At 39.0% G+C, this 24,566-nt stretch overlaps 1 protein-coding gene across 1 annotated transcript in view; it reads right to left on the bottom strand.

The window, feature by feature from the left end:
- Positions 1–24,566, bottom strand: part of HACD2 (3-hydroxyacyl-CoA dehydratase 2) — an 86,529-nt gene that overhangs the window by 36,919 nt on the left and 25,044 nt on the right. The window contains exon 4 of the mRNA XM_003941665.4: positions 6–94. Coding sequence (XP_003941714.1) covers positions 6–94 — 89 coding nt within the window. The remainder of the gene's footprint in view (positions 1–5; positions 95–24,566) is intronic.

Here is a 24,566-nt window from a genome sequence, read left to right as displayed (position 1 = left end):
CTTACCTCTTTGACGCTGTGTGTTACTGCCCATATTAGAAAAACTCTTGACATCACCTGGAAAGAAGTCAGGACAACAGAAGATGGAACAATTCCTGAAAGAAATTTTAGGATGGATAAATAAATGTACTGTACTAACTTTCAATATATAATACATTTTCTAAAACATTACAATACAAATGTTTAGAGCCAAAACCATCTTGAGCAACTCAAAGGTGTCTATATTGCTTATTGCTATACAGACTAAATTTTCAATGTAGTCAGTATTAAAAAAAAGTTTTCTCCCTAAAAACAATAATATTATTAATGGTATTACCAAACAATGGGATCCAGGTACCTTTCTTAAGCCTCTCAAAACCACTGACCAAGTGCAATATTTTTTATACTTACTGTATAGATGGAGAAAAGCAAAACCACTATCTACCCTTTAAAATAAGACTTTAAAAGGACATTTTACAATATGGGTTTCAAAACAAATAGGCAACAAAGGATAAGAAATCAATCCTATTTGTGCTAATGAGCGCTGGAAGCTCGTGGACATCAGAGGTGATGCACTATTTAATACCTAAGTTAGGTATCTTTTATTATCTACTTGAATATTTTGCCAACGAGCACATCAAAATAAAAGATTATCTTTAAAACCTTCTTTAAAATCACCTTGTTCATTACATGGCACAATTATCCTCCTAATGTCCTCGAGTTATAACACTGGAATCATCTTTAATTATTTTACTTATTTATTTTTTGAGACAAAGTCTCACTCTGTCACCCAGGCTGGAGTGCAGTGGCATGATCTGGGCTCACAGCAACCTCTGTCTCCCAGGTTCAATCGATTCTTGTGCCTCAGCCTCCCGAGTAGCTGGGACTACAGGCGCGTACCACCACAGCTGGCGAATTTTTTGTATTTTTAGTAGAGATGGGATTTTACCATGTTGGCCAGGCTAGTCTTGAATTCCTGACCTCAGGTGATCTGCCCACCTCAGCCTCCCAAAGTGCTAGGATTACAGGCATGAGCCACCGCGCCCAGCCAGTATGAATGTTTTTAAGGCTCTTGAAATGTATTGCCAAATTGCTTTCCAAAAAATTTATTATTAATGATTTATACTCCCACCAGCAATATACAAAAGTGCCTGTCTTAGCACACCCTTGACAGTAAATTTAAATTTTAATAAGTAGTGAACAAAAAGCTGATCAATACTTTCTATGATGTATTGATGTCAAGATCTTTCTGGCCTTGCCTGCAGGTGCTCCTACAGTCTCTAGCCCATGAACTCGCCTACTTGGGCATGTTAATTTCCCACAAATCATGTCATTCAGACCAACTCTCAGTTTCTCTGTAGCATAGGCAATTACTTCAACAAGTCACCCAGCAAACAGCAGCTCAGGCCCTTGCCTGACAGCACAATCTCAAAACGTCTGCTCTACTGGACCAGTCAAAAGGCCAGGAGCTCTGTCTATTCTTGAATTTAAGCTAAACAACAGAAGGCCACACAGATGGGCATTATCTTAACTCTGAACAGAACTAGCATCTCAAGTTGGGCTTCTTATTATCGGGTGGATTTCATAAGGAACTGTCAAAAAATTATTAATATTACCTTATTTGCCATAGGAATAGTATACAGTATAATGTTCACCCTATCACTCAAAGCCTCTCATACAAAACCTTAGGTGGGAAATTTGTTTTAGAGCTCAATGTTAATAAATGTGTGCTCCTATCCAATAATAAGAATTATGTAACTCAGTCACCCTCTTCAACTTGATAGCCAGAAAACTTCACGCCAGAACTGAAGCATACTATAGTGTGATATTTTGTGTATGAGCTACCACAAATCCTTGCAGAATGTGGAGTACAGATAGACAAGACAGACTAGATTCTCTCCTCTTTTTGGTTAAACAGGATTTCACTCTGTTGCCCAGACCGGAGTACAGTGGTACAATCATGGCTCACTGCAGCCTGGCCTCCTAAGCTCAAGCAATTCTCCTGCCCTCAGACTCCCAAGTAAGCTGGGACTACAGGCAAGTGCCACCATGCCCATCTAATCTTTGTCTTTTTAGTAGAGACAGGGTTTCGTCCATGATGCCCAGGCTGGTCTTGACCTCCTGAGCTCAACTGAGCCGCCTGCTTCAGCATCCCAAATTACTGGAATGACAGGTGTGTGCCTGGCAGTGCCTCCTTCTTTCCGGCACTTCTTGCAGTCAATCCCACTGTTTTTGCATTAGTATGCCATAACTCCTTATTTGAACACAATGGCATAGCATGTTAAAACCCAAACTAGAGATTTTTTTTGTTGTTGACTACTTAAATTGGTTGTTTACAGATGACAGAGTCTGCAGTCTTACTAGTAAACTCTCTCTAGATTAAACTTTATTCAAAAAAGATGTACCAGATACCTACTATTTGTTAATATTTGTGGAGTGCCTACTCTGTGCCAGGTACTGCTCTCTACGCTGGGGATGCAAAGGGAAGACAGTGTCCCTGGTAAGCTCACATTCCCTATGACTGATATGCTTTGGCACAGCTCTTAAAAATAAGATTTTTCCTGAAGGTGATGAGGGGTGACCAAACACTTGTAAACAGGAGGATGGCATGATTACATCTTGGTATCAAAAAGATATCTCTGTCAGCAATGTAAATCTTTGGCAAAGCAAGGTTATAATTTGAGAAATAATTATGGGAATTTATGCTAAAAGGGCAATGAACTTTTGAAGCAAAAAACAATGGCAGATAAAAGAAACGTGTGTGTGTGTGTGTGTGTGTGTGTGTGTGTGTGTATGTATGTGTTAAGCAAAAGCTGTATTAAAGTGGATCTGGCAATTGGTTGCTTGCTTCCTCAGAATGAGGGTGCTCTGAGGACTCCCTAAACCACGGAGCCCTGCAAAGCTGGAAGCACTAGAAATCTTCCCTGCCTGGTTCAGCCTTCAGATGGGGCAGGTTAGTGAAGTTGGGAGGCTGGCTTTACCGGACAAAGACTAGGTAGACAGTTGAGTACAATTATGCACCACATAATGGCATTTTGGATAATGACAGACTGCATATATGATAATGGTCCCATAAGATTATAAAGGAGCTGAAAAATTCCTGTTGCCTAGTAATGTCCATTGTTAACAATATAACGCAACTCATTACTCATGTTTCTGATGGTGCTGGTATAAACAAATCTATTGTGCTGTTAATCATATAAAAACATAACAGATCATATAAAAATATAGCACAGTACATTATATATGGTACATACTTGATAATAAACAAGTATGTAACTGGTTTATGTATTTACTATACTATTCTATCATTACTTTAGAGTGTAATCCTACTTACTTAAAATAAAAAAGTTAGGTGTAAAACAGATTCAGGTAGGTCCTTCAGGAGGTATTCTAGAAGAAGCCATTGTTGTAGGAGATGACAGCTCCATATGTGTTATTGCCCCTGAAGACCTTTCCAGTGGTACAAGATGTGGAGGTGGAAGACAGTGATACTGATGATCTGACCCTGTGTAGATGTGCGGGGTGTGTGTGTGTGTGTGTGTGTGTGTGTGTGTGTGTGTGTGTCTTACTTTTTAACAAAAAAGTTTTAAAGAGAAAAAGAAAAGAAAAGAAAAGAAAAAAAGCTTATAGAATAAGGGTGTAAAGTATTTCTGTACAGCTATACAATCGGTTTGTGTTTTAAGCTAAGAGTTTTACAAAAAGAAAAAAGTTAAAAAAATAAGCTTATAAAGTAAGGATGTTACAGTAATCTAGGGTTAAATTATTATTGCAGGAAGAAAAATATTTTTTATAAATTTAGTAGCCTACATGTACAGGGTTCAAAAAGTCTACAGCAGCGCACGGCAATGTCCTAGGCCTTCATATTCCTTCACCACTCAATGACTCATCCAAAGCAACTTCCAGTCCTGCAAGCTCCATTCATGGTAAGTGTCATTTTAAATATTGTAGACCATACTTTTACTGTGCATTTTCTATGTTTAGATATGTATGCACCATTCTGCTACAACTGCTTTACAGTCCAGCAACCTGCTGTAGAGGTTTATAGCCTAGATGCAGCAAGCTAGACCATATAGCCTAGGTGTAGTAGGTTAACACGGTAACAAGTGAAATCAGATCGCAGAATCTCCCTAACCAAATACAAAATATACTGAATCAAAAGTAATAACATTAAATCACAACAACAAAAATTGCCACAAGCAACCAAAAAGGAATAGGTATAACTTAATGCCATGTATTTTAAAACATGCTAGTCAGGAAAAGAAAGAGATTATGGCATAGTCTCTTCCCCCAAAATTAATATTGGTGAATCAACGAAATCCTGAATGTTCATTAATGAGTCAGATTTGGAGGGAAACACAAATTTCTGGCTAGAGTGTGACAGAAATGGAGGCTGAACAGCAAAGGTGAAGTGGGGGAAGTGACTAACCAGGAGCCACCTCATTCATGCTGAGCCTTCCAGACCCCACACTCAGTTGGAGACTGATACAAAATTCCCTATGGGAACCAAGGACATTTCCTGCAGAGTTGAGGAATCCTACAACAGGGCAATTAAATCTCAGAACAGAAAGCAGTGTCCACATAATTAATACATAGCTCATTCATGTTGCTTAAGAGTCAAGAAATACAAAAAGATACACAGAGAAAATCCTCTCTCCTAATCCCATCACTAGCCAGGTCCCTTTTCCAAAAGTAACCAATTATTAAGTCCTTGTCTAGCATTCAGAGATAAAGTATAAAGCAAATATGTAGGTGAATGTATAAAGACATATTTATATGCATTATTTTTTCACTTTTTTATATAAAAGAAGCATTTTATACACATTCTCCTATACCCTGCTTTTCTTCCCTTAAAATCTAACCTGAAAGTCTTCCTATATAAGTATGTAAATTTTAATTACTGAGGCTTTATAATGTTTTCATAACCATACACTCTCCTAACCTCTACCCATGTCCTCAGGGTGTAGAAAAATGTGTAAGACAGAAAAACTCAAATCCTTAAATCATAGCTCAGAGAGGAAAACAACTGAATCTTTAATACTGTTGAAATACAGGCAAGGAGAATGTGGTAATACCTCTATCAGAGCAAATAAAATTGCTAGATAGAACTGATAACATGTCAGCAAGATGAAGAGACATAGCAACAACACAAACATAATATGAGAAAACAACGAAACAAAAGAAAACCACTCACTGCGTCTGGGGGAAAGTCAAAGAGTAAGGCAACTGACAGACAGTATGGAAGACATGGAAGACAAAGACAACCCAACATAAAGATAATTGTCATCCCTGATGTCAAGGATGCAACATGGAACAGAAACCTGAACTGAAAAAACTAAATCTGCACTGAAAGAACACACTCTGTTCCACACAACTGATAGTGAATGACTAAAACTGAGAAATTTCTTGGTTATAAAAATAATACTTCAGACATCCAGACCAAAAAAATTACCTACAAAGTGGTAAGAAAATTGGCCTGAGTTTAGACTTTATAGCAACATCCAAAGTCAGAAGGCAATGAAGCAAACACTATAAAGGTCTGAGACCAAAAGAGTACATTCAAGGATATCATACCAACCCAAGAAGTCATTCCAGTGTTATTAAAAGGCAAAAGGCAGACATCACCAAATGCGAAAGAACTTCACATATAATGCTTATGTGACCTTGAGAAACACAAGCTGTCAGAAACTCAAACGAAATAAACAAACAAAAAAAAACCTCAGGAATGGAGAAGTCGTAATGAAAATGCCCATGGTGGGCACTAAATCTATTCAAATATAATACTAAGACTAAATAGTTATGGTAATTATGGTCATAGACTATATTATAAATGCTATGAATAATAAATTAATAACAACTTAAAAATGTGAGTCAGGGAAGAGATACTAATTTTCTTTTTTTTTTTTTTTTTTTTGAGACGGAGTTTTGCTCTTGTTACCCAGGTTGAAGTGCAATGGCGCAATCTCGGCTCACCGCAACCTCCACCTCCTGGGTTCAGGCAATTCTCCTGCCTCAGCCTCCTGAGTAGCTGGGATTACAGGCACACGCCCCCATGCCCAGCTGATTTTTTGTATTTTTAGTAGAGACGGGGTTTCACCATGTAGACCAGGATGGTCTTGATCTCTTGACCTCGTGATCCACCCGCCTCGGCCTCCCAAAGTGCTGGGATTACAGGCTTGAGCCACCGCGCCCGGCACTAATTTTCTTAATAGAATTAAAAGGTATTGTCTAAATAGCCTTAACAGAGTTAAGAAATGTTACATAAAATGAAAATATAGGTAAGCATAATGTGAATCTAGAATTTTCATAACTTTTTTCTTAGAGAGATTCTTTTAGTAAATAGTATTGCCAGCCATGGCAATCCCAGCACTTTGCGAAGCTGAGGTGAGACAATCACTTGAGGCCAGGCATTTGAGACCAGCCTGGACAACACAGTGAGACTCCACATCTACAGAAAAAATTTTTTTAAAATACCTGGGCATGGCGGCATTTGTCCGTAACCCCTGCTATAAGGACTGAGGTGGGAGGAACGCTTGAACCCAGGAATTTGAGGCTGCATTGAGCTATGATGGTACCAACTGCACTCCAGCTTGGATGCAGAGCGAGACCCCATCTCAAAACACCGCCACACACACACACACACACACACACACACACACACACACGCACAGTTAAAAAAAGTCATAATTTATTTTTGATGAACAATGTTTTTAATGAAAAATGTCTTTTTCATAATATAAGCTATCTTGATTTCTCTGTGTACTTTTTCTTTCTCATATTAATAAATATGTGAAGACAATGTTCTTTGGAATGACATTTAGCTAATACTAATGAAGATTAGCTCTACTGATAGAATTCAGAATAATTTTAAACACTACTCTTTGTACTTTTCCACATTGCCTAAACTTTTAAAGAACACAAATTAAATTTTCAAAATTAAAAAAAATCATCATTCTTAACAATAAATTAAACTTTTGGTACTAGCAAAAAGATAATTCTAAAAGTGAACCACTTCTCATCTTAAACAGGAATTTTCTTTTCTTTTTTTTTGAGACAGAGTCTCACTCTGTCACCCAGGCTGGAGTGAGTGCAATGGCGCGATCTCGGCTCACTGCAACCTCCGCCTCCCAGGTTCAAGCGATTCTCCTGCCTCAGCCTCCTGAGTAGCTGGGATTACAGGGGCGTGCCACCGCGCCCAGCTATTTTTTTTTTTTTTAAGTAGAGACGGGGTTTCAACATTTTGGCCAGGCTGGTCTCGAACTCCTGACCTTGTGATCCACCCACCTCGGCCTCTCAAAGTGCTGGGATTACAGGCATGAGCCACCGCGCCCAGCCTAGGAATTTTCTTAAATACTTTCTCTTAGAGTGCAAGTTAATTTCGGGGTAACAAAATATTCCTGATCAAAATGGAAAAGGAAGGGATATAAAACAGGTGCTGGAGCAGATTCAAACACCACAGGACTCAGGAAAGAGGATGGCTGGCGTTTTCAAAGAACTGACAGAGGCCAATTCTCTTTTTTTTTTCCCCAGAACATAGAAACCTGGCCATGTCTCTTGGGGTTACATCTCCTGACCACCCCCAGAAAGCAGTTTCAATACATTTCACATAACCACACTCAGGTTATTGGGTTCTGACAAAATAAATTTGTCTTAGACTGAAGTCAATAGCAAAACTATGGTATTTATGATAAGCTCTGTGGATTTACTTGAGGTTGGCATTTCTGAAATACATACTAAACTTTAAAAGGGCATTATATTTTCTTCGGGCTAAAAGGATAGTGTCAATAAATATATTCATGCTTAATTGTAATGAATTTGAAATGAATTTTAAAGAAGAAACGTAAGAAATCAAGTGTATTGATACTTCACGTGTCATCACTGGTATATATGCGCCAAGTTATACGAATAATCCGTAAGTACCCTGAATGCTGGATAAAAAAACATTTTATTAGTATTTCTATTTTAAAAATTTATTAAATTCTGTTTCAATATACTTTTGAAAGTTTTTTTTTTTATGCAAAGCTTTTTCAAAAAGCTAAACCTGGCTGGGCATGATAGCTCACGCCTGTAATCCCAGCTGTCAGAGTTGGAAAAGATCTAAGAGATCAAGTTCAATTCAACACTTGACAGATATGAGGTTGGGAGAAGGTAAAGTGACTTGCCAAGCTTACATAGATGGTTCAAGACAACAAACTGGTATTTAGGGTTACGCTTAATGTTTAGTGGTCACTCTCTAAGAAGGTAAATTAATGGTCTTTATATAACAAGGACAAAATCAAATATTTGCAACCATTGTTTGACATGTTCACAATGTAAAATGCTTGCAACCAATATGACAATAGATTAACATTTAAAGTATATAAAGAATACAAATTGTTTTTATCTTAAAAAAAATCAAGATCCTAATGGCAAATGAGCAAAGGGCACAGACAAGTCACATAAAAATGGTCACAACTAATTAACAAACGTATGGATTACAATCAACTCCACAATTAGCAATAAAGCAAATCAATGAAACTATTAATACCTATGATTTTTATATAATTAACTTAGTGAATATTAACAAGGAATCATAATATCCAAATGCTGGTATTATGTTTAAGCAACTATACTCACGTTTTGCAAATGGGTACAATCCTTTGGGAATTGAATCTGGTCATGTTATTTAAGAGTTAAAAGAATATTCGCATGTTTTGAAGTAGTAATTACACATAAAGATGTATGCTAAAGGCATAAACCAAAAACTAAAACATCTACCTATCAACAGAGACTCTAAGGGCATAAGCCAAAGAGTAAAGAGTGTATATACAGACAGGGATAGTGGTTGAAAAAATATTTCTAATATTTTAAAAATGACAAGCCGGGCGCGGTGGCTCAAGCCTGTAATCCCAGCACTTTGGGAGGCTGAGGCGGGTGGATCACGAGGTCAAGAGATCGAGACCATCCTGGTCAACAATGTGAAACCCCGTCTCTACTAAAAATACAAAAATTAGCTGGGCATGGTGGCACATGTCTGTAATCCCAGCTACTCAGGAGGCTGAGGCAGGAGAATTGCTTGAACCCAGGAGGCGGAGGTTGCGGTGAGCGGAGATCGCGCCATTGCACTCCAGCCTGGGTAACAAGAGCGAAACTCTGTCTCAAAAAAAAAAAAAAAAAGACAACAATTTGTTCTCCACTGAGAGAGACATGGTGATACATCTCATTATCAGATATTTTGTAGTAATTTAGAAGTATTAGTGAATACAAAATAAGCTGAAACATTCTGCCATACCAGAAAGCAGAAAATTATTAAAGATCACTGGGGTCCTTTCAAAAAGGACTCAGAATATGATCTGAAGATGCTCCAACTGGCCAAGGATGGGCTAATGTGAGCATCAAAAAGAATCATTAAAATGGATGGAATCACATAAAATATGTAAAATCTATGAGATTATGATGACAAAATAATAAAATGAAAACATTCATTGCCCTTTGACATACTCGGATGATTCTTGCTGTTTGGGTGTGTGTGTGTGTGTGCGTGTGTGTGTGTGTGTGTGTGTGTGTGTGTGTATTGGTGCCTACCTGAGTTGGGAATATGACATAATGAAAATATTCATTGCCCTTTGACATACTCTGATTCTTGCTCTGTGTGTGTGTGTGTGTGTGTGTGTGTGCGCGCGTGCGAGTATTAGTGCCTACCTGAGTTGGGAATATGACATTCCAGGTACTGGAGCAACAGGAAACTCTAGCCCTCATTCTGTTTTTAATTACAGACCAATGTAAAACTTACTTAAACTGGATTATCCTCCCTCAAAATTGAAACAGTTTTTCTTTTAGAGTTAATGAAGTATTGGTAGCTGAAGCCAATTTCACAGTCAATGAATGAGAGGTATTACTGTCTGATTTCAAACTAAACCCTGAACCTTTTAAAAATAAAACACATTTTACATGGAAAAAGAAACCCTACACACTTTTACTGGTCTTCTTTAGAGGGTTCTGGGAAACCAACACATTATCCCGAAAACTGGTAAATCAAGGGGAAGAATCAAAGTGAAAAAAAAAAAAAAGAATACTGTTATATCACAAGAAATGAAGAAAAAATGTTACCTCTAGGGAAGGGCACTGGAAGGCTGGGGGACTGGGACGGGAGAGAGACTCACTTTCCACTGCACACCCTTTTATAGCTTTTGCATTCTATACCATGTGAATGTACTACTTGTAGAAAAAAAAACTCATTTAAATGTCACTATAGAGGATCATGTAACAAAATGGAGAAATGAGAATGATTACATTAAAGGAAAAAAACCAGTTAGAATCCAAATGATAGCCACTTGAATTATAACAGTGCAGACAGTGCATATGCATACAGAACAGGTCTAAAAGGAAACACAGAAAAAATAAAAACTGTTGACTAGAATTGCAGAATATAGGGGCATTTTCTCCTTTTTATTAAAATGAATTCCACTGTTATATTTATAATGTTATTTGTCTAATAAATAATGTTAAAGTGGCATTTAAATGGAAAAATACAGTCTTTTTTCCTTTTCTGTCATCCATACTTCTAGAAAAGCCTGGCTTTTTGAATCTTGAGCCCATATTCAAGGCATGAAGAACTGTTTGGGGGTAACAACTCTGAGTGCAGGCAAAAGATAAAAGAAAGGGCCTCTTGAGGGCTGTTCACACAGATGTTAAAAGTACAAACGACTCTGCCCCGCTCAGCTTTTCCATCCCTGTACTAACACGGGGTTGGTGGCGGTGGTGGCGCTCCCCGAGTAGGAGGCCCGCAGAACATGGAAAGAGCCTGTCGGCAGCACATAAAAGACACACACTGAAAACATTGCTTGCAGGAGGAGTGAAGCTTGTCAAAGTACTGCAGAGGCTGGGAAAGTGAAGAGAAGAGAAAGAGCAATTATAGCCCGCACCTAACAATTCCTCAGCTAAATTTAACTGGAGAGGTGGAATATATCTGCAGCTTGAAAATGATAAGCAAATGAATGTTCAGGTACAAAAAGACCCAACCCACACAGAACATTAAATGGTCATTGTAAAAAAAGATTTTTTTTTCATATCAATCATCTGCTATTATTCTGATATTTCTATTGTCATGCCCCAAAATAAAAAAATGGCCTCAAGAAGGAATAAGGAGATCCTAGGCTCAGAGCACTTTTATTTCTTGTCAGAAGATAAATCAAAATCAGTAAGAATTTATCAACGTCAAGCTTTTTCAGAAATGCTACTTTAAAAATTTCTAGCTACAAATAATGAAAATCAAATGTTAACTTTTATTTACTTTTTGAAGGTTTAAATGGATTTTTCCAAAGTTTTCCAAATTTTTATGTCAAGATATCTCAGCTAATATACTTATTCATACTGAACTACGTTCACAAATAATTCCAAAAGTAAGTTTTTTTAAATGCACAGAAATGTATTTCATGATGGTCAGAGCCAGGAGGAATGCTTGAGCTCAGGGGTTCAAGATCAGACTGGGCAACATAGCAAAATCCTGTCTCTACAAAAAAATACAAAAACTAGCATGTGTGGTGGTGCATCCTTTGACCCCAGCTACTTTGGTGGAAGGATTGCTTGAGCCCAGGAGGTCAAAGCTGCAGTGAGTGAGGCCCCTGCCTCAAAAAAAAAAAGTAACAGTATAATTATTTCTGGGCAATGGTATCAACGGTGTTTTTTACCCTCTTCTTTAGTCCTTTGGTACTGGTTGATTTTATTTTCTAACAATGTGCATGTGTTACTTTATATTAGAAATAAAATCTTTTGGTCGGGTGCAGTGGCTCACTCCTGTAATCCCAGCATTTTGGGAGGCTGAAGCAGGTGGATCACTTGAGGTCAGGAGTTCAAGACTGGCTTGGCCAACATGGCGAAACCCCATCTCTACTAAAAATATAAAAATTAGCTGGGCATGGTGGCATGTGCCTGTAATCCCAGTTACTTGGGATGCTGAGGGGGAAGAATTGCTTGAACCCAGGAGGTAGAGGTTGCAGTAAGCTGAGACCACACCACTGCACTCCAGCACGGGTGACTGAGTGAGACTCTATCTTGAAAAAAAGAAAGAAAGAAAGGTCTTTTTCCTTCTAAAAAAGACCACAACTTAATTTAATAGCCACCATACTGCCAATTCTGTCAAAAATAAAAATGGACACAATTTTCATTGAAACAACATACAATAATCATTTTCATATACAACTAGTTTATAATCATTTTAGCAAAAAAATATATATATAAAACAAAAAGATCTTTTTTTTTTTTTTTCTCCTTTTTAAGACAGTCTCCCTCTGTCACCCAGGCTGGAGTGCAGTGGCACAATCTTAGCTTACTGCAAACTTCACCTCTAATTTCAAGCGATTCTCCTGCCTCAGTCTCCCAAGTAACTGGGATTACAGGAATGTACCATCATGCCCAGCTAATTTTTGTATTTTAGTAGAGATGGAGTGTCACCATGTTGCCCAGGCTGGTCTTGAACTCCTAACCTCAAGTGATCTGTATGCCTCAGCCTCCCAAAGTAATGGGATTACAGGCATAAACCACTATGCCTGGCTCAAATATAATTAAAAAAATCTAAATGGAAACAGCTTTTGGAAGAGATTATTTATTCAAGTACCCCTTATCAATGAGGAGTTTGACGGGAGGAAAACAACATCACGTACAAGATCATTACTTAGCTTGATGACCACATATATTACCTAGGGGTAAACTACTCTGTTTTTGCTTCTGGATTCCACTAAAGATATAGAGCTGACTCATTACTTACGTTGAGTACTGTACTAACACTATGTACTATTGCCAACTGGATGGACTCATGGTTTGCTCTTTTGGCGCAGAACTTGAGCAACCATCCAAACCCTTGTGGCAGACAATATTAGCTGCTTATCCATTATACAGCGTCCCTTTCTGCCTCACTAACAGAATACTGATTACCCTACTAAAACACTAGCTTTCTTGGGATCCCTTGCAACTTGAGGAAGCCACCTAGCACAGTTCTGACCAAAGAAGCATAAACCAAGTTTCTGGAAAGCCTTCCACTTTCTGCCTGGAATGCAAATATGACATGATATTAACCCATCATGGATGTTATAACTATGGGGCTACAAGTACAAAGACAGAAGTCACATTCTAAGGATAATCGAGCAGAAAGACAGACCTCTTGTTACACAGGGAAAATAAATCCGTATTTCATTAAAGCCACAGTAGTTAGAATTCTGGTGTGCATAACCAAATGCAATCTTATCTGGGTAGACTTAAGAAGTCAAACTACCACAGAGTGCAGGACTAGGCAACACTTTTAAAAGAAACCATTTCAATTATACTTTCCAGTCCTGGAAACCAATGGCATCAATAAGAAAAAACATGGTAGAAATTTGGTGTAAAAATTTTTTCTGGTAAACAATCTTTTGAATCATCTATAAAACAAAGTTCATATCTAAAAAAATCGCTAGTCTATTATATCCAAAAATTTAAAAAATCTGCTTTCTCTTACAATTTCGAGATGTGGAATTCATGAACATCTTTTAAAAACATCTTTCTGGAGCCAAGAATGTGGCATCTCAATGCCAGGTCAAGATCTACCAGATATAAATGCAGTATTTAATGAACATACTTAACTATTCTAAATAGTTGATTGCCCTTTAATAAATCATTTTCCTTTAAAAGTGTTGGAATTGTGATTACCGCCTTCCTCCAAACAGATTATTTTAAGGAAACATTTTCCACCCATAAGCATTATACCCTAATCAACTAAGCAAATTGGCCCCAGATCTAAGATGAAAATGTTATATGAATAAATTCTAAAGAGCTAGGAAATAAGTATTTCCCTTGATTCTTCACAGTAGATAAAGTACTCTGAAAAATTACTTTGCTTTGAATTCCAAGGCAGTTTCATAAATATTTATGGACTGAAAGTGTGATTGAACCTGAAGAACACTGAACACAGCTCACAGGTCCCAGAGCAGGTTACCGTTAAGTTTAGGAGAAAGCCCTTTCCAGGTGAGAGTTCTGAAGTGGAAAGGGATACTCCTTACTGTGTATCAACAAGAAGCTAAGAGCCCTCACATGCTATACCACTACAGATGGAGTCTGGACTGACAGTCATCAGCCCCCTTGGCTCCCACCATGTATGGCCTACCAAGATGACCAGAGCCTGTAGGAGGTGGTATGTTAGACCAAGCATTATGTTAGAGTATATAGAAACAAAGGGAGAAACAAACTGGGCTATACTGCTGTTCAAACAACAATAAAAATACTAAAAGCTAACATCTATTAAGAGCATTCTATTCATCAGGTCCAGATCTACATCCTTTACTTATATTAATTAATTTACATCTCAAACACCTCCATGAGGAAGGTGTTATTTTCCTCAATGCACACATGAGGGAAATGAGGTCCAGAGAAGGCAACTCACACTTACTAAATCACACAGTAAGCAAGTGGAAGAACCAGAATCAAAGACAGGCAGTCTGACTTCAGAACCATGCTCTTAACTACTAAGCTATAACAACTTCAACCTGGGAAGAAAAAAGTCAGGAAAAACAAGCCTGTGGTGGGTGGTGCTGATCATATGTCCATGAATTCTTTGATACTCCTCCCTTCACAACGCAGAGCCTAATTCTCCTCCACTAGAGTGAGGTGTGGGCTTAGTAAATTGCTTCTAACAAATAGAAAACAAGCAGAAGTAATGGTATGCGACTTAGAGACGGGATCATAAAAGGCCCTGCAGCTTCCTCCTCGCCCTCTCTTGGACCTCTTCTCTTCCCTGAGAAAAACCAGCTGCTATGTCACAAGAGACACTCTAGCACGTGGTGAGGGGCCGGGACCCCGTCAACAGCCGATCCCCAGTTCTAGTCCAGTCTGCAGATGACTATAGCCCTAGCCAACACTTTGACCACAACTGCATGAGACACTGAGCCAGAACTACTCAACTAAGCTGCTCCAAATTACTGACCCACAGAAACTAAGAGATTGTAAACATTTTGTTTTAAGCAATTAAGTTGTAAGATAATTTTTAATGTACCAATAGAAAACTATTACTACTACTATCCAAAAATAGATTACTACAGACAGAACCTTTCATCAGAGCCAGACTTTCCTTTTTTTCTTTTTGAGATGAGGTCTCGCTGTGTCACTTAGGTTAGAGTAAAACGGTACAATCATAGCTCACTGTAGCTTCCACTTCCTGCGCTCAGGCAATCCTCCCGACTCAGCCTCTCTGAGGAGCTGGAACCACAGGTGTGTACCACCATGCCTGGCTAACTTTTTTGATTTTTTGTAGAGATAGGGCCTCACTATATTGCCCAGGCTGGTCTTGAACTCCTAGGTTCAAGTGATCCTCCTGCTTTGGCCTCCCAAAGTGCTGGGGTTACAGGCATGAGCTATCATGCCAAGCCCAATATTTTCGACAACAAATCATATTTAGATAAGCTATAAATTGTGCAATTACTTAATGATCTTGTATGTTTATTCATTCTCTGGAAGCAATGCCATTTTGACCATTGCAGAAGGGTGAAACAACACATCCTTTAGGTCCCTCCAAAAGCATAATGAATAGAACTAATTAATATCTGAAATTCTACCCTACTTACTTTATTAAAATTAAACAAGAAATATATTAACGTTAAAAAATTATTCCTGCCTTCCATTATCACATATTCACTTTTTTAAAGTCAATAAAAAAAACAATATATTCCACCTCCAAAAATCTATAAGAACAAGCTGTCTATTTGCTTCTCAAAAGTCTATTCAAGGTGCTAATCTGCCATTATTTATATTCCCTTGACTCCTTTCTGAGCAGCCGTCATTAATAGAACAAATTAGGAGTTCAAAACACTCTTTCCTGAACTCAACTGCCTCTTGAAGTTATTAGTCATACTTCTCAAGGCTACAGCATGGTAAGTACTAAAGATGAAAGGCATCTCAAGAAGGCTGTGAAGAAGAGCCACCATCAAAAGCACCAAGATGAGGGCTGGGAGCAGTGGCTCATGTCTGTAATCCCAGCACTTTGGGAAGTAAAGGCAGGCACATTTCTTGAGCTCAGGAGTTCAAGATCAGTCTGGGCAACATAATGAAACCCTGTCCTACCAAAAATACACAAGTTAGCTGGGCATGGTGGCATGCACTTGTGGTCACATCTACTCCAGAGGCTAAGGTGGGAAGATTGGTCACATCTACTCAGGATGCTGAGGTGGGAAGATTGCTTGAGCCTGGGAAGTGGAGGCTGCAGTGAGCTGTGATCACACCACTACACTCAAGCCTGGGTGACAAAGCAAGACGTTGTCTCCAAAAACAACAACAAAAACAACAACAAAATCACTACGAAGGCCAGCTGCTGCTTACGGACTGACATAACCCTAAAGCCCTCCTTCCTGATCATTCAGGTATCTTTTATCAGGTTTGAGGCTTTCTGGGGGTGTTTTCTGCCCCCAAATTATAACTGTAGTCTTCATGATGCCCCCGCGTTGTCATTTGAGAATCCAGGTATGCTGAGAGGACAAATCCTGGCCTACCTCTTGGTGTAGAAGGGAAAGAGAAAACAGTGAGTTGGATTTTAGTCTAGAAGTAGTTAAGGCTGGGTGTGGTAGTACATACCTATAATCCCAACACTTTTAGGAGGCTGAGGCAGGAAAATTAATTGAGGCCAGGAGTTCGTGACCAGTCTGGGCAACACAGTGAAACCCTGTATCTACTAAGAAAAAAGTAAGTATTTGATACTTTGCTTACCCCATTCTCCCATGTCCCGGCTTTAGAAATGGCCAGCCTCAGGCTGCCCCATCCAAACTCAAATCCCCTAAAGGAAAAAGAACAGAGGCAAGATCAAGACTGGTATCTGGGCAGTGAGGACTGTGGAGTGTATGAACAGGGAATGAAAAGGAACCACCGGAGAAGCAAGAGGAAAAAGAGCAATGGAGAAAATGAGCAACAGTGAAGAGGCCAGAAAAATGCAGAGAAAGAAAAGGCAAGAAGGAAGAGGAAAAGGGGAAGATTTAGAGTAGGAGATGAAGGCAAAGGAGGGCTTGTTTGTTTTAAGGAATAGAAACACAAAGTGGCAGAGAAACGATGTTCCCTGAAGGGAAAAGAGGCAGAGAGAAGCAAAGGGCAAATGGTGAAAAAGACAAAGGCTGATACTCCAAGTTCCTGATTAGGAACTAGGTGGAAACTGGTGGCGCCATTGGCAGATCCAAAGTGCAGAGAAGGTCAAGGGTAAAATGATGAGGTGGATTCTGCACATGTTGAGTTTGTTCCTCTGCAGAGGAACCATGTGGAGCTGTTCAGGTGGGCAGTTGGGGTGGAGACTCAGGAGAAGGATGTGGCTCAAAAGTGGTATGCGGGAGCCACTGAAGCCACGGGAAGGTATAGTACCACACAGGGAGACTGTAGAGGGGAAGAGAAAGGTTAAAGGCCAGAGCCCAGAGAGTACCATTTGTGGGATGCAGGGAGAAAGAAGAGCCCATGAAAGAATCTCAGGACAGAGGCAGGTAGATCTAAGGCACAGGCTGAGAGCTGGGAGAGACTGGTGGGGTGGCAGAGTGAACGGCCTCACCCTGAGGGGCAGCAAGGGTAGCACTGTCCTCAGGAGAGTCAGGTTTCCAGTAAGGTAAGAAACTGAAAATGTTTGTACTCTGTGAGGACAGAGTGACCTTGCTTATATTGGAAAAGGGTTCCAAAAGGCCCTGCGACCTTCCTTCCGTGTTCTTATACCTCTTTGAACTTATCCTTTGGGTGAAACATTTGTCACACTGTTCCTCTGTGTTTCATGTTTATCTCCTGGGCTTAAGGGCAGACGTGGGTCAGAGTGAGTTTTGTATCCTCAGTGCTTTGTCAGCGCCGTGCCTGCCACCCAGCAGAAACCCAATAAATAATAAACATAGGCTGCATGCAGTGGCTCACTCTAGTAATCCCAGCACTTTGGGAGGCCAAGGCATGCGGATCACTTAGGGTCAGGAGTTCAAGACCAGCCTGCCCAACATGGTAAATCCTCATCTCTACTTAAAAAAAAAAAAAAAAAAAAAAAATATATATATATATATATATATATATATATACATATATTTATATATATATATATATAAAAATTAGCCAGGCATGGTGGCAGGGCCTGTAATCTCAGCTACTCAAAAGGCTGAGGCAGCAGAACCGCTTGAATCTGGGAGGTGGAGACTGCAGTGAGCTGAGATCAAACTATTATGCTCCAGCCTGGGCAACAGAGTAAGACTACATCTAAAAATTAAAAAAATAATAATAATAGTAATAATAATAAATACTTGTGGGTTTTCTGGAGGGACATTAGGAAGTCTATATTAGTAAAAGCCTTGAAATATATTACTTTTGACCTATTTCTGGAAATTCATCCACAGAGATTAATCACAGCTGTATAAACATTAAGCTACAGGTATAGCTATAATTTGCCCACTTTAAAGCCAGCAACATATTTAACAAACAGAACACTGGTAAAAAATCAATATATCTATATAGCTGAATATTAGAAATCCTCCAAAAATCTATACAGATCAACAACAACAAATAAAAGCATATAAAACCCACACCTTCAGTGCAATTAAATAACACGGACTACAGACTCAATACACCTGTAAGTAAAAACAATGAACGGCAAATTCCAAGCAGAGCTATCTCCTGAGGTCCCACTGCAAATCTCTGTGGAAAGTGAGGAGAATTTGGGAAAATGGCATGGAAGAGAGAAGAGCAGAGCAGAAGGCCTACATCTGAGCCAAAATCACCCCAGAAAGAGACAGTCTATCCCAATTATAAAAACACTGAAAAACCTCTTATATAGAGCACTAACCACAGGGAAGAGAGACAGTCTGTGGGATGCTGTGGCAATCTGAAAAAGGCATTGCTTCTAAGGAAGAAATGAGTAAAAAAGAAGGGAGAGGAGGTGCCCTCTAGTGACTGGATGGGGAAGGAGTAAGAAGCCGGAGGAAATTTAGATTCCTTTAACACAAAGATGAGGTAAAACAATCACAGGCATGTAATTCCTACCCCACCGACCTCTTCAAGTAAAAAGCCATCCACTAAAGAGACTACACTTCACTGCATTTAAGGATCACAATATTTGTAAACTAGGGATCTCATAAACCAACCCAAACTTCCAATCCTGTCTACAAAAGGAACAGATGCCAGTAGCTTACAACTATACAAAACCATTTTCAGGAGAAAATAGAAAAAGATCAAAGCATTTCAGCTAATGAAAATGCCCTCCAAAAACAAAAAAAAAATCACAAAGGAAACTTTAACAAAACAATCCAAACTGAACTAAATATCTTTAAATAGGCATTTGGGCTCTGAAAAAATATATATGTTTAATCAGTTCAAATCTGAGAATAGAAATGGACGGAAAATGGCTGAAAGAAAAATTGACTGAATTCAGTAAAAAAAAAGTAAGAAAAAGATAAAATTATATCTGAAATGTAGACCACATTTCTAAGTGCCCCAAGGAGAACAGATAAAATAAAAATGTAATAAAGAAAATTGAAGAATGAAAGCAAAATAACCATGAGAATGAAAAGAGGATAAGCAAAGAAATAAGAGTGATCATTGAGAAAATAGTTGAAAGGGAAGGAGGCAAAGAAGACCAACACACGTTTGGAATCCCTAAATTAAAAGAGAAACAAAATAACGAAACAGAACTGAAATTTAAAACTGTAATCTAGTAACACTTTCAGAAATAAAAGAAGGCCTAAAAAGGGCCTACTGTGTACCTGGGAAAATCACCCTGTAAAGGTCAACAGAGGCATATCCTAGTAAAACTATTAGACTTTTAAAAGCATGTATATATACACAGAGAGAGAGAGAGACCTCAGAGTTTTATGATAATAAAAAAGAAAAAACTCGGGCCGGGCACAGTGGCTCAAGCCTGTAATCCCAGCACTTTGGGGGGCCGAGGCGGGTGGATCACAAGGTCGAGAGATCGAGACCATCCTGATCAACATGGTGAAACCCCGTCTCTACTAAAAATACAAAAAACTAGCTGGGCGTGGTGGCGCGTGCCTGTAATCCCAGCTACTCAGGAGGCTGAGGCAGCAGAATTGCCTGAACCCAGGAGGCGGAGTTTGCGGTGAGCCGAGATCGTGCCATTGCACTCCAGACTGGGTAACAAGAGCGAAACTCTGTCTCAAAAAAAAAAAAAAAAGAAAAAAAAAAAAAAAAAAAACTCAAAAGGGCAAGATAATTAGGTTGGCATCAGACTCCCCAAGAGGAACATAAAATGGAGCAGCGTTTTCAAGAAATTTAAGGGAAGAAAAAGTCAACTAAGGATGTTATATCTAGCAAATCAGTCCTTCAAATATGAAGGCTACAGAAAAAGTCTTAAACATGGATGAACTCATAGAATACTATGCCCACAGCCCTTCTGGGGAACTTCTTTTGGGGAGAGGCATTCTGCCATGGGCCCTGGGCATTCCTACTAATTCCTGCTAGGTATGCCAAAAAGGCAAGATCCTGACTGCTCTTTTCCCAGGTCATTTCTTAGGTTTGTGTTTTCAAGGAGCAACCTTGAGGGATAAGGTAGCATTGATTCCCAGAGAGCTTCTGTTTACTATAAAAACACTGGATTCCTCAAGTGCTCTAACACAAACCACTGCATATCTAGATATTCCATGTCCCCTAAGTCCCATGGGGATGACACGTGTGTGTCTAGTCTCGACATGTGTGTCTAAGTCCCAAGGGACTTAGGAGACATGGAGAACTGATGCAAATGAAGAGGGCATTCTGGCTATTGTTCCCGCCATGAGTAATAAAGGCCTTTGTATCTGACCCAAGAGTCTCATGTTTTCTGCCAGGATCCATGAAACACTAACGAGCTAACTTATTAGCTTGTAAGTAGGGTAACTCCAATGTGTCACAGTTCCTGACACTACTAGAGAATGAGCTTCATCCAATTAAAAGGTGATGAGAAACTTGGGCAAAAAAAAATCTGAGTGAACATTTAATATATTTAAATGTGGTCTTAAGACTAAAACAGGCCGGGCATGGTAGCTCACACCTGTAATCCCAGCACTTTGGGAAGCTGAGGCAGGTGGATCATCTGAGGCCAGGAGTTTGAGACCAGCCTGACCAATATGGTGAAACCTCGTCTCTACTGAAAATACAAAAATCATCCTGGCATGGTTGCATGTGCCTATAATCCTAGCTACTCAGGAGGCTGAGGCAGGAGAATTGCTTAAATCCGGAGGCAGAGGTTGCAGTGAGCCGAAATTGTGCCACTACACTCCAGCCTAGGTGACAGAGCAAGCCTCCACTTCAAAAAAAAAGAAAGACTAAAACAAAGGTTGGGACAGAGCAGAATAATATATAAATGTTGTATGTTCTGACAAGGTAAAAATAACAAGTTTAAAAATGAGAGAAGGGAAAGAGGAAAGTAGAATAAGCTCACTGTTATATTAGCAATAGGTGGGAGTTAAAAGACAACTTTTAAAAACTCACAAGCTAGAAAATAAAAAATTAAATAAGAAAACAGAGGACTAAAGGCATTTTAAAAAGTATCAAATCAGGGTAATCGAGATATCTATAGAAACAAGGTTTTAAATACAATACCAAAGCATAATCCATGAAAGGGAAAACGGGTTAAGTTATACATTATCACATTTAAAAATTTGTGTTTTCTCAAATACACTATTCAGAAAATCAAAAGACAAGCCCCAGAGCAAGAGAAAATATTTGCTGAACACCTGTCTGATAAAGAATTTGTGTCCAAAATACAGAAAGAATTCTTAAATCTCAACAATAAAACCATCCAATTACAAAAACGAGTGAAAGAACTGCACAGACATCTGGCCCCAAAACATAACAAATTAGCATATGAAAAGATGTGCCATAGCACTTGCCATTGGAGAAATAAAAATTAAAACAACAACTACCACTACATACCTATGAGAATGTCTGAAGTCCAACAAACTCGCAAGCTGGACTTGACTAAAATTAAAAATTTCTGCTCTGCAAAAGATACTGTCAAGAGGATGAAAAGACAAGCCTCAGACCAGGAGAAAATATTTGCAAAAAATATATCTGACAAAGGACTGTTACCATAAATTTTAAAAGACATGAAAACAGGGTTCCCGATCCCTGGGCTGCACAGCAGGAGCGTGGCAGGTGAGTGAGCATCACTGCCTGAGCGCTACCTCCTGTCAGATCAGCAGTAGTGTTTGGCTCTCATAGGAGTACGAACCCTATTGTGAACTGTGCATTCAAGGGATCTAGGTTGAGTGCTCCTTATTAGAATCTAATGCCTGATGATCTGAGGTGAAACAATTTCATCCCCAAACCACCCATTCCCCTTACCCTGAGTCCATGGGAAAAATGTCTTCCATGAAACCAGTCCCTGGTGCCAAAGAGGTTTGGGACTGCTACCTTAAAAGATACTTTACCAGGCTAAGGTGGGAGGATCACCTGAGGCCAAGAGTTCAAGACTAGCCAGAGAAACACAGCAAGACTCCATCTCTACAAAACATTTAAAAAATTAGGTGGGCATAGTGGTTCACACCTGTAGTCCCAGCTACTCAGGAGGCTGGGTTGGGAGGATCACTTGAGCCCAGGAATTCAAGGCTACAGTGAGCAATGATTGTTCCAGTCTGGGTGACAGAGTAAAACTGTCTCAAAAAAAAAAAAAAAAACCCTCACCAAAGAAGACCCACAGATGCAAATAAGCATATTAAAAGATGCTCTACGTCATGCATCATCAATACAACACTACACACCTGTTAGAAATTTGGGCAAGGATGTGGAATAAGAAACTCTCATACACTCCTCTTGGGAAAGCAAAATGGTACAGACACTTTGGAAGACTGGCAGATTCTTGCAAAACTAAACAGACCCTTACCATATAATCCAGCAATCATGTTCATTGGCATTTATCCAAAGGAGTTGAAAACTTGCATCTGCACAAAAACCTGCACACAAATGTTCATAGCAGCTTTATTCATAATTGCCAAAACCTGGTAGCAACCAACATGTCGTTTGCTAGCAGAATGAGTAAACTGTGGTATATCTAGACAACAAAGTATTATTCAGTGTTAAAATGAAATGGGCTATCAAGCCATGAGAAGACATGGAGGAAACTTAAATGCATATTACTAAGTCAAAGAAGTCAGTCTGAAAACGCTACAAACTGTATGACATTCTAGAAAAGGCAAAACTATGGCGACAGTGAAAAGATCTATGGCTTCCAGGGGGATAAACAGGTAGAGGGGATAAACAGGTAGAGCACAGAATATTTCTAAGAGAGTAAAAACACTCTGTATAATAGCATAATGTTAGACACATGTCATTATAAATTTGTCCAAACCCAACAATTGTGCAATGCTAAGAGTGAAGTCTAATGTAAACTATGGGCTCTGGGCAATAATCATGCGTTAATGTATGTGAATCAGCTGTAACAAATGTACTACTCTGGTGGGGGATGTTGATAATGTGGGACTATGCATGTGCAGGGAAAGGGGGCTCATGGGACACGTCTGTACCTTCCTCTCAATTTGCTGTGAACCCAGAACTGCTCTAAAAAAATAACATCTTAAAAAAAATTAATGGAAAGATGTTTACAGTGAATGAAAAGAAAGAAAATCCTCTCCCAAGAAAAAGATACAGAATCATAAAAAAGGCGTTATCACAGTCACACAAATTTTCTGAAGCTTTCTTGCTCCCTTTTAATCCTTTTAATACATATGTAACCATTCAACTCCTGCCACAGAAGCATAAAAAATCAAATCATTCTTTGGCAAAAAGATGACTCAAGCTGTCACTTTTTGGTTCAACAGGATTTATTCAACTTGGTCACTACTTGGTGTTTCAAACTTTGCAGGACTAACCTTGCTTTTGAAGCTAAGAATAGGTGGAAGGTTTATTGACTTCAGACGATCACAAACCATCGCACCAAAGAACTGCCAAAATATGGCACCCTGTTTTATCAAACAAATCAAACTCATTTTAGGTTTTAAAGATATCTTACGCTTTATAATTAAGAAATATTTACAAAATAATCTCCCTCGGGGCAATGTAGAAAGCTCCAGCTTTTTCGTACTTAGAATATTAAGAATCAAGTCATCAGACAGTGATAGAAAATATCCATTTCTATTCTCTCTGGTTAACCTTCTCATTCTTCAGTTTCAGCTACTGATTCATTACTACTTTTATTAGAAGTCATCCCAAAGCCCTGTAATTTCTAAAAGAAAAATCTTACCATACAAGGGTGCCATCTAGTGGTAACTATAGTAAACGTCTGTTATAGAAAACGTGTATGTGTGCATCCTCTCAATTCTGCATTCTGATGGGACTTTCAAAATTTATCTAGAAGGAAAAATGTAGTAAAACTACTGTACTTGAAATGAATTTCCAAACACTCATAGTTTAGCACATTTAAGCATCTAGCATACCCTGCTTTTACATCACTACTCAGATCACTGACATTCATCTTTTAAGCGGCATCACATTTACAGGTTCGTTCACAGAACTTCAGAACCAGCAGCTGTAAGCAATGATAGAGATAACCATATATTCGGTCCAACACCCTCATTTTTCATATGTGGAAACTAGTCCCAGAGGGAGGATGCTTGACTTGTCACATGACTAGTAATGTTTCCCAACAGGGTGTGCCCT

This window comes from Saimiri boliviensis, chromosome 8, assembly GCF_048565385.1.
Source record: "Saimiri boliviensis isolate mSaiBol1 chromosome 8, mSaiBol1.pri, whole genome shotgun sequence".
In the NCBI taxonomy this organism is placed as follows: Eukaryota; Metazoa; Chordata; class Mammalia; order Primates; family Cebidae; genus Saimiri; species Saimiri boliviensis.
The sequence above is the reverse complement of the archived record's forward strand: the minus strand, read 5'-3'. Positions and strand labels throughout refer to the sequence as shown.